This window comes from Dama dama, chromosome 9 (genome assembly GCF_033118175.1).
Source record: "Dama dama isolate Ldn47 chromosome 9, ASM3311817v1, whole genome shotgun sequence".
NCBI lineage: Eukaryota > Metazoa > Chordata > Mammalia > Artiodactyla > Cervidae > Dama > Dama dama.
The window spans coordinates 44,140,907-44,152,439 of record NC_083689.1 but is presented as its reverse complement, the minus strand read 5'-3'; the positions used below and the strand labels follow the sequence as shown (position 1 = coordinate 44,152,439).

The following is an 11,533-nucleotide window of genomic DNA, read 5'->3' as shown; positions in this document are numbered from 1 at the left end:
TACAGTATCCTTCTATGGAGACTTACATGAGATTCTATATTCCTTCAAGTATTTCCACAGTAGGTTTTGCTAAAGAAGAGCCAAGGGTGAATAAAGACATATTAATTAACTGATTTAGAGATTTTACTAATAGTATTTAGTATTCAAATAATGTGTATTTCTAAGTTTTAAAGTATATAATTAGAGAACAATATTTTTACATGTAATGAGATCTAAATACACAGAGAATATTTGTGTTTATATGCTTGTGTGTCCTAATTCATATTATTCAGTGAAATTTTACAGTGGTGAATAAGCATTATTAGGTAAACTAGTAATTAACAAATACTTTGAAAGGCAGAAACTGATTATAATAATATGTTTTTCAATTTTTTCTTGCAATAAGAATGTATTTATTCTGTTTTAATACACAGGTACATGAAAGAGTTTAAGTTTAAAACTAGATACAATTTTATCTTATCTACTTACAAGAATTGTAAGCATAAAGAATATAAATATCTGAGTCATAGAATATTACAGGCCATCTAGGAGATAAAACATAAAAATCAGTGTATGCCAGGGTGTAAAATATCACTGAGAATAGCTCTACATTTTAGCATCTTTATGAATATCATTTTCATAACCAACATTTACATTCACCTCACTTGTCATTAACTACAATTGCATGTTTTCAAATTATTTCTGTATGCTACAACCCATTTTATATTCACAAAATTATGCAAGGTTGTTTGTTCAGATATTTTTGCTCAATATTTATTTATAAGAAATAAAAATAAATAAAATGTACAAGTTAAAAGCATAAGACTCCTCAATTATACAGTTTATGTTTAAAAGTATAAAAAAGGATAATTATAACTAAACATGGTTAATAGCTAGTTTATTTCTAGAAGCTATCTTTCAAATTATAGAATTTATGGATACAGATGATCAAAATATATCCACAGACAGGTAACAATAGCCATTATTGTTTACCTTCACTATTTATTCCATTTTATATTTCAATATGAAATTTAGACAAGTAATTTTTAGGTTTTACTTAGAAATTGTGAGTTCATTTAGGGTAAAAGAATGAGTAGGAAGCAGTATTTGGGTTGCAACATTACCATGTAATGAACCTTCATTCATAAACCAAAAATTAAAATTAATAATAAATAAGAAAGGCTGCCCTCTATAAACTTTATTGAGGATTGGATTCCCTAAATATTATATTATTCTTCAAATATAACCTGAGCACATCCAGAGCATACTGAATATGATTTGGCTCTATCTCTTCCAACAACTTCATCTCACTTCCCTTTCAGAAATCACATTTATGAATAAAGTAGAAAACTACTTTTTGTTGTTCATTTTATGCTGTACAATTTTTGCTGAACAGTATTTTAAAAAGTGCAATCACACACTTAATGTCAAATTTCATTTAAAACCTCTATTTCTTAGTTTAACCAACTCTTATGTATATTATATCACTCATTTCCTAAGCTGATTACCTTAAGTCCTGAATGATTTCAATCCAAACAGTAATCAACACTGCCAAAGGAGTTAATACAATAAAATCAGCTTCCACGTTATTATATAGTGTGCTTGCATGAAAGCATCTCTACTCCTAGAGATTATGATTTGTGTTACCTATGCTGTTTTAAAACATTCCCTTCTTGGCTACAATATTTCCCATGTGTAAAGGATATATCATAGCCTATGGATACAATGAATTCTCATTTCTTTAATGAATATTGTTTATTAGTTGAATTTCTTTTTTTTTTCTATGCATATCTTATTTCAATTACAACCACATAAATCTCATATTTGAAGTACTATTGAATTTATGTGAGATTTTATTGTATGTTTTATAAAATATCATGATTATTTTCCATCATATTTCAGTATATGGTATAGGTAAGTGTAGACCCATGCATTATTCCCCATAAATTTAGAAGGGTAGTTTATAAACAATATCAACAGCTGTCTTTATTAGTTTTGCTATATTTTATCATCCTTTCACAGTCATTCACACTCAGATTAATACTCAGAATTATATGATAACAAATGTTAGATTTAAACAGAGCTTTATGTCTTTAAAAAATGTTTGCAAGTGCTTGAATAGCCCATATAGTTTTTACTTTTAAGGATATACAATCTAGTATAAGTATTTATATACCTTGTGAAACTAACTTCAGTCAAATGAAGTTTTCTTTTTGAATTCTCTGGCTAACCGCAGGCCTGGCTGTATTGATTAGTATAAGCAGAAGTACTTACTTCTGAATAAACTCCTATTAAGCAGTTGCTGAAGTGTCCCTTCTCTTCGGTGACAAATAGAAATAAAAATACAATTAGTACCTTTTATTATATCTGCACTTTCACACACTCACTGGCTTGATTAGCTGAAAGCAGTCCAAACTTCTTCATGGGAGCAAAGTCATTTTCTGAGAAAAATTCTTTGAAAAATTTCTAAACAAATATATTAATATTTATATCTCTAAAGCTGACATTTTAAATGCCTTTATTGAAACTCAGGGGTCACAATGATTTGATTCTAGGCCTCCTTTACCTGAAACTCAATTTAATTCTTTTTCTCTTTTTTTTTCCATCCACTTAGGCACTTAGGAATATCCACCGAGACTTACATAATATCAGTTAAATCACTAGAAGCCCAGGATGGCCACAAGCCAAGGTTTGGGTAGGAGTTCGAATAACTTCTATAGAAATTTTCCCTGGTGTATTTAGTATTAGTTGGTGCAGAAAGACACCACTTATTTATTCAGATTCTTTCAATATTATTATGCCTCTAAATTTTTAGATCATATATTTTATATATTGTTACTCAGTAAGTGCACAATATTGATATGTCTACATATACTAATTTATTTCCTATTATGATTATATTGGCCAAAAATTTAATAAATCAAATAGGATGTGTTTAATTTAACAAAACATGTGAGCAAAGATTCTTAAAAATATCACACTTGTGAGAATAGTTTTTAATTTTTTTAAGTTTACATAATTTATTTGAAATTGTCATTCTTTTGGTAAAACCCATTAAATTATAAAAAATGTCATGTAATAATTATAATTAGATTGCTAATTTTTTCATGTAATAAACTATCTAATGAAAATAATATTTACTTTGGTGCAATGATATTGAGAAAATATTCAACAATAAATTTTATTGCAGATTATAACTTGCATTCTTATATTTCCAATAGTCTTCAGTAAGTTAATTAATTGTATGTTTTACTTGACAAGGAGTAATATTGACTCAACTTAGATTTTTTAAATATTTGATTTGTGAATTACAATGTGTCTAGGGGAAGATTTCCTTATGTTTAATTTATTTTGAGTTCTTTGAGTTTCATGGATCTGGATGTTCACTTCCCTCCCCAGATTTACAGTTTCTATATTGTTTTCATTTACTACATTAAATAAACTTTTGCCTCCCTTTCTCTTTCTTTCCTCCTTTAGGGATTTCTATAAAGCATATATTAGTGACTTATACTATCCTATAAGTGCTATATGTTTTTTTCATTCTTTTTCACAGTTTTTGTTGTTGCTATTATTGTTCCTGTTGGTAATCTCTGATCTCACAGATAGTTCTTTTGCTAGATCTAGTATGCTATTTAGTCTCTATTGCTTTTCTTCATTTCAATTACTGTGTTCTTCAGTTCTAGGGTTAGATTTGTTTGGTTCTCTTTTACAGTTTCAAATTTTGTTGAACTTTTCATTTTGTTCCTATATTGATTTTCTAATTCTGTATAGTTGTTTATGTTCTCTGTTACCTCACTAAGCTTTTAAAGATAAATATTCTGATTTATTAGTCAAACATTTTTCAAATGGAGTTTGTGAAGTCTTTTCAGATTTTGAAAGTTTCCAGAAGAGGGCCAAATGACAGATACGGTTGTACTGATTTGTCGCTTTATATAATTCTAACTTTTTGTTTCCCCCAGGTTCAGTTCAGTTCAGTCGTTCAGCCATGTCCAACTCTTTGCATCTCCATGGACTGCAGCATGCCAGGCCTCCCTGTCCATCACCACCTCCCAGAGTTTGCCCAAACTCATGTCCATTGAGTCAGTGATGCCATCCAATCATCTCAGCCTCTGTCGTCCCCTTCTCCCCCAGCCTTCAATCTTTCCCAGCATCAGTGTCTTATTACATGAGTCAGTTCTTCTCATCAGGTGGACCAAGTATTAGAGTTTCAGCTTCAACATCAGTCCTTCCAATGCACACTCAGGACTGATCTCCTTTAGGATGGACTGGTTGGATCTCCTTGCAGTCCAAAGAGCTCTCAAGAGTCTTCTCCAACACCACAGTTCAAAAGCATCAATTCTTCTACACTCAGCTTTCTTTATAGTCCAACTCACATCCATACATGACTACTGGGAAAACCGTAACCTTGACGAGACGGACCTCTGTTGGCAAAGTAATGTCTCTGCTTTTTAATATGCTGTCTAGGTTGGTCATAACTTTCCTTCCAAGGAGTAAGTGTCTTTTAATCTCATGGCTGCAGTCACCATCTGCAGTGATTTTGGAGCCCCAAAAAATAAAGTCAGCCACTGTTTCCACTGTTTCCCCATCTATTTGCCATGAAGTGATGGGATTGGATGCCATGATCTTAGTTTTCTGAATGTTGAGTTTTAAGCCAACTTTTTCACTCTCCTCTTTCACTTTCATCAAGAGGCTCTTTAGTTCTTCACTTTCTGCCGTGAGGGTGGTGTCAGCTGTGTATCTGAGGTTATTGATATGTCTCCCAGCAATCTTGATTCCAGGTTGTGCTTCATCTAGCTCAGCGTTTCTCATGATGTACTCTGCACATAAGTTAAATAAGCAGGGTGACAATATACAGCCTTGATGTAATCCTTTCCCTATTTGGAACCAGTCTGTTGTTCCATGTCCAGTTCTAACTGTTGTTTCCTGACCTACATACAGATTTCTCAAGAGGCAGGTCAGTGGTCTGGTATTCCCATCTCTTTCAGAATTTTCCACAATTTATCGTGATCCACAAAGTCAAAGGCTTTGGCATAGTCAAGGAAGCAGAAATAGATGATTTCTGGGAACGCTCTTGCTTTTTTGATGATCCAATGGATGTTGGCAATTTGATCTCTGGTTCCTCTGCCTTTTCTAAAACCAGCTTGAACATCTGGAAGTTCACGGTTCATGTATTGCTGAAGTCTGGCTTGGAGTATTTTGAGCATTACTTTACTAGCCTGTGAGATGAGGGCAATTGTGTGGCAGTTTGAGCATTCTTTGGCATTGCCTTTCTTTGCAATTGGAATGAAAACTGACCTTTTCCAGTCCTGTGGCCACTAAATTCCTCCTCAATTGAGGTGAGGAGAGAGTAGGCAAGAATAATGGAATAGGTTGCCATTTCCTTCTCTGGGGGATCTTCCCAACCCAAAAATTGAACCTACCTCTCCTGCCCTGACAGGCAGATTCTTTACTGCTGAGCCACCATGGAGGCCCACTTAATGAATGTCATATACTAATATTATTTTAATATTATAAGCAGTATGCCCAGAATAGAATATAGTGTAATGATAATAATATATTTCATTATCTTTATGTTACAGGAATATAAGTGACATACAACATTATGTTACATCTAGGCATAGAACATGATGTTCCGATATACATGTGTGTGTGTGTGTGTGTGTGTGTGTATATAAAAATATATATATATTGCAAAACTTAGCATGCATGTATTCATGTATGCATATATTGCAATAAGATTACCACAATAAGTTTAGTTAAAATCCATCACCCACAATTGCAATTGCTTCCTAGTGATGAGAAGTTTTTTAATCTACTATTTTAGCAACTTTTAAATATAAAATGTATCTTTTTTTTTTTTCATATAATTACAATGCTCTTTGGTATATCCCTAGTACCTATCTCCAGACTGGTAATTTGTACCTTTGACAAACATTACCTTAAACTTTTAATAACATTGTAGTGTTTGAAATATAATTTAAAAATTTATGTGGCTCTCTTTCTCCCTTTTTATATATGTGTGTGTATATATATATATTCCAAATCTACTGGAATATATGTATGGTATATACTTATATGAAACATATAAGTATATTCTGTATTTATATGGAAGATATATATATATCTATACAAATAGAGAGAGAGAGAGAATCACATAACTTTTTATAAAATTATTTTCCCTGGTAGCTCAAATAGTAAAGAATCTGCCTGCAAAACAGGAGACCTAAGTTCGATCCCTGGGTTGGGAAGAACCCCTGGAGAAGAGAATGGCAACCTACTCCAGTACTCTTGCCTGGAGAATTCCAGAGAAAGAGGAGCCTGGTGGGCTACAATCCCTGGGGTCACAAGAATCGGACACAACTGAGCGACTAACACACATATGTATATTCAATACAATGTGATTTTATTGTAAAATATTTTTACACATTCTTATAATTTTAGTGGGACAAAATTAAAAACATTGAGTCATATTTGACTTTCTATTAGAGACTGACAGTTATAATTAGTACCATAGAGAGGAAGGTATATTTTTTAGATAAATGTATTCATAAGGCAAACACCTGTGATAAAAACTTTATCATTATCAGGATTTTGGAAACATCTGCTTCTTTCTACAGTTGAAGAGATAAAAATTTTTTTATTATCTTTTCAGAGATATGAATAACAGATATCATCTAAATATAATAGTGGAAATAGAGAACAGGTATTTCAAGCATTTTTCTATTGTTTTTTCTGGACAAAGTTACTTTTGAGCATATTTTTCAGTGCTTCTAGAACATCTTTATTCCTAAAGCTGTAGATAATTGGGTTGAAAGATGGTGTGAGGATTGTATAGAATATTGCCAGGAACTTATCCTGGCCTGGAGTGTGATACTTTTTAGGTCTCATGTATGTGAAAATAAATGGCCCATAGTACATTATGACTACAATCATGTGGAAGAAACAAGTAGAAAATGACTTTTTCCAAGCCTCTGATGATTTCATTTGGAGGACAGTAAGGAGAATTTGGACATAAGATGCAAAGATTAGAGAGAAAGGGACAAGCAGGAAAATGATGCCGCTTACATAAACACCTCGTTCATAGCGTGTTGTGTCCACACAGGACAACACCAACATGGCAGGGACTTCACAGAAAAAGTGGTCAATGACTCTTGAGCCACAAAAGGGAAAGTGAAGTGTGTAAGCTGTGTGAACTATGGAGTTGATTATCCCAATAAACCAGGCCCCTCCAGCCATGAGAACGCTGACATAGTCATTCATCAGCATGGGGTAGCGCAGTGGGTGACAGATAGCTACATAGCGATCATAGGACATTGCTGCCAGGAGAAGGCACTCACCACCCAAGAGGGTGAGGGATACAAATATCTGGAAGCCACAGGCTGCAAATGAAATAGTTTTGCTGCCTGACAGAAAGTCAGCAATCATTTTGGGAACAATGTTGGAAATATGCAAGATATCCATAAAAGAGAGATGGCTAAGCAGGAAGTACATTGGAGTATGGAGTCGTAATTCCCTGTGGATGATGAGAATCATGACTGTATTTTCTGTTACAGTCAAAACAAAAATGGTGAATATAAAAGAGAATACCAGACTTGCTTGAGAAGAAGTAAAGAGTCCCAAAAGAATGAAGTCATTGCTGAAAGTGTGATTCTCATGCCCCATCATGAATTCCTTTTTTGACCTATAAATAAATAGTCAAATTAGAGCTAAACAGAAAAGGGGGGAAAAGTAGTGTGAATCTCAAACTTGTTTACACTTAGCTGTATGTGAAAATGAGAGTTACTCATGTGTATTTTGTAATTAAAGCCAAAGGAATTTCAGGCAACTTTTGAAGTGGATATTTTATTGTAATATGATGTTTATCCATTAAATTAGCTACTTTTTAAAAATGTATTTATTTTTTAATTGAAGGATAATAGCTTTAGAGAATTTTGTTGTTTTCTGCCAAATATCAATATGAATCAGCCATAGACTACTTTTTTTTTCATTATGAAATAAACAAATTCTGATTTTACATTGAATGCCTTGAAATTTTAGAATCAATTTACTACAATTTTACGAGTTTTAAGTGATCAGCATATGAATGAGGTTTGCAGGATATATGCATGTAAATTTGGTCCTGACTGTTTTTACTGGTTTGACTTACTAACTCAGTAAAAATTCCATATAGATGTAGATTCAGATTTCAGGCAGTGGTGCCTGCCAAGAACTGGTTGATCATAAGTCTCGAACATCAGTGGTTACTGACAACTGAAATTCAATATGTCTGTGTACAAAGTTGTTGATGTTTTCTCATGCCTGGAATAATTTTGTCCTCCTGATTTTGCTTTTTCCTATAGTCATCCTGATTCAAAACTTAGCACTTCATCTTAGTACTGAGTATGGGTAATGTCTAGTCTACACACTGAGTCCCTGTACCATCATAAGTTCTCAAATGCTTATTTTAAAAAACTATTGATTTACGTTTGTCTGGTCCCTCTTATCAAAGGTTTCTGATGATGTATCAATTATATTTACATTTTTAGAGAGTTTGCGTTGTCTCCACAAGATTATTATTTTGTCTTCAGGTACTAGAAACACTCCATAATACATTCACTAACTCCTTTATCATTCTACTTCTATCGTCCTGCCAATATCTATGAGGCACCTAAGGCTTTGACAGCTCTCTTTCATAACTTATTGCATAACCAATCAATCAAGGATCTGGAAACATACTCCCAAGATGCTAGAATGATGAAAAAATGTCTTGTATGACAGCCAGGATCTTGAATGAAATTTTATTCTTGAATCAAAAGAGGAATGCTCTAGTGATGAGTTTCCTTGCTTTATGTTCAAAGTGGAGACATATGCATTACATGTCTTAGCCCCTTCACATTTGTGCAACTCTTACCCAATATAAAGTTTCTTTCCATCTAACATCAACATTTCCTTTTTTAATAATGCTAAATTTCAGAAAAGAGATGTGCAATGCAGTTTATATCCCTGTATTTTCTAGAAGAATCTTGAAGATGAATCATAGAAAATGCTATCACTTTTAGGTTTTATTTTAGCTAAAAACACAGCCATATCTCAAACCTTCCTCAAAGGAAATAAAAAGACCTTTGTATTCTTTACTCAATGAATGTACTACACTCTAATCATTATCATTTTGCATTTATCAGGATTTTCAAAATACACTATAAATAAAATCAAATTATTTGCCATTCTTTACTAGATTTACCATTATAAAATTAAGCACACACAATATTGTTTTATATTTCCATTTAACTAGTGGTCAGTTATACATTAATCTTGGTAAGACTGCACATTTATATATTAAAGAAATATTTGTATGTTCAAACATCTTGTATTTACATTGAAGTTATCATTGTAATGTAAACAAATGCAAAAACACCAAATCGTTTCTTTCTGAAAAATACTTTGAAAAGTGTTTAATTTGGAAATCCTGGGAAATACTAAAACTGAAGATTTATATTTTACACTATATAACACTGCCATTTTTACTTTTTAAATTTTCTATAACATAATATCAGTGACTTGCTTGATAAAATAATAATAAGTTCTCTCAGAAAACTTCAAATATCAGACTTAGTTGGTGTGCAACTGACTTGAAATAACTGGTTGTTATAAACAATTTGATAAACTAAATAGATTTTCATTGAACATACAGGAATCATAAATTGAATTGCCCTAAAAATGAATGAAACAAAAGTTTTCATTTTTAAGAAGCTGATATGGAATATGGGTAGAAAATTGTATGATAGATATTACCTAGCCTGAGGGCAGGTGTGCTTTTGACTCAGATAAAGATATTAATCATAAATATAAAAAATAGAAATTATAACCTAAATTTTTTCTAATGCTTTGAAGAGACAAGAAATTACAATATAAACACTTATCTTTTATGTCTCTTCATGATATAAAACACCAATTAATGATGAAGTTTGAGTTGAAATGAATTTCTATAAAGTCAGGATAATAGTGGTACATTTTTCACATTAATCTTTTGAAGATTAAGTGAAACACATTAGACAATACACTAAATAATACACACCTGCATTATTACACAATAATACATACATACATGTAGTCTATACATACATGCACATACACACCAAACAAAGACTGACACATTGCAAAAACTCAAACTAAAGGTTATTCTTTCTTCTTATTATTATTTTTGTTTCTATGATTAGTGTGTTAGAATTTCTATCATTAATATATTGTTATTTGTTATATTTAAAATATACATTTAAGCCATTATATACTAGAGAGACAGAAAGAGATAGAGAAATAAACAGGACCTTAGAGAATATAATCAGGTAATTGGAAGTAAATTTCAATGAAGTGAACCAGAAACTCAGTTTTGCTCAGTGTCTGTTAAAATTAGAGGCTTTCTGGGAGAGAAACCAACTCTGCATGTTGAATGAAGATGTTTAGATTGGCTTCCTCACACTTATACACATGTATAGATCTGTGTGACAGGGGAAAGTAATGTTCTTTGTTGCTTCTTATTCTGAAATCAATCAGCAGAGCTGTTCACAATTTCATTTGAAATAGCCAATGATACTGCCATTACACATTTCTTGCCCTGCAGACTTTTCAGGATACCACATCATGCCCCAAGGAATTATTGTAGGATGATCTTACTTCTGCCTCTTCTTGCTGCCTCTCCAATTTAAGAGAATTTGTGATTAGCATCTCACATTGATATCAAATTCATCATGTACAGTGCTGAACTGCCCAAGTTCCCTTAAACAATGAATGATCCCATTGCATATAACTGCCCCATCCAGAAATCAGAAAATCATTCTAACTTCTCTTTCTGTATCTTCTCTTCCATTTGCAAATCACAATCTCCTACTGATTCTATGCAAATGCTTCTCATGGGTTATTCTTTCTCATGGTTGTATGCTATATGCATCCATGGAGGCTCTAAGGCATTGATTCTACTCTTTAAATTTTGTAGACCTGTATGAGCTCTGCAACACCTGAATAATATAACATGCTTCTCAAATGTACTTGAAGCCAGTGGAGTGTGTTCAATTAAATAAATTTAGACAACAGAAGTGTGTTGGGACTGTGTGCAGAGGCACACACCATTCTTGTTCCTTCATCCTACTAGTTTGAATCTGTATGTGATGATACTTGGGTGTGCATTCTTCCTGGAAGAGTTATACAGGAAACAAAGCTCTGGGATTCAGGAACAGAAAATTGTAAGACACCATAAAATTTCCTATTGATCTTGACAACTAAGTATATTAGCATGAAATAACTAACTAAATTGTTCAAAAATTGATTTGAGAAGGAAAAAAGGAGTAGGTTGTTCTGTGGCAATCATTTTCTATCTTTAACATTCCTACTAGATCATCAATTTTTATAGGTAACAGACTAGTATAATTCTAGTATGTTTTATCCAAAATGCCTAATACTTTGTTTTATGGGATATAATCTGAAAGTGTTACAATATTGTAATGATAATTTGAGGAGTCCTGTGCCTCCCACTACTCCCCACATAAATGCACTTTTTGCCCTAGTTCATTAGTTTTCCCAG

At 32.5% G+C, this 11,533-nt stretch overlaps 1 protein-coding gene across 1 annotated transcript; it reads right to left on the bottom strand.

Annotated features, from left to right (window-relative positions):
- Positions 1 to 5,132: 5,132 nt before the first annotated feature.
- Positions 5,133 to 7,644, bottom strand: LOC133061352 (olfactory receptor 2AJ1-like; the record flags this gene model as incomplete). The annotated part of the gene is made up of 2 exons (XM_061149361.1): positions 6,706 to 7,644; positions 5,133 to 5,147 (listed from the first exon to the last, which is right to left on the bottom strand). Coding segments are annotated over exons 1-2 (954 nt in total), but the record flags the coding sequence as incomplete, so codon positions are not given.
- Positions 7,645 to 11,533: the final 3,889 nt, after the last annotated feature.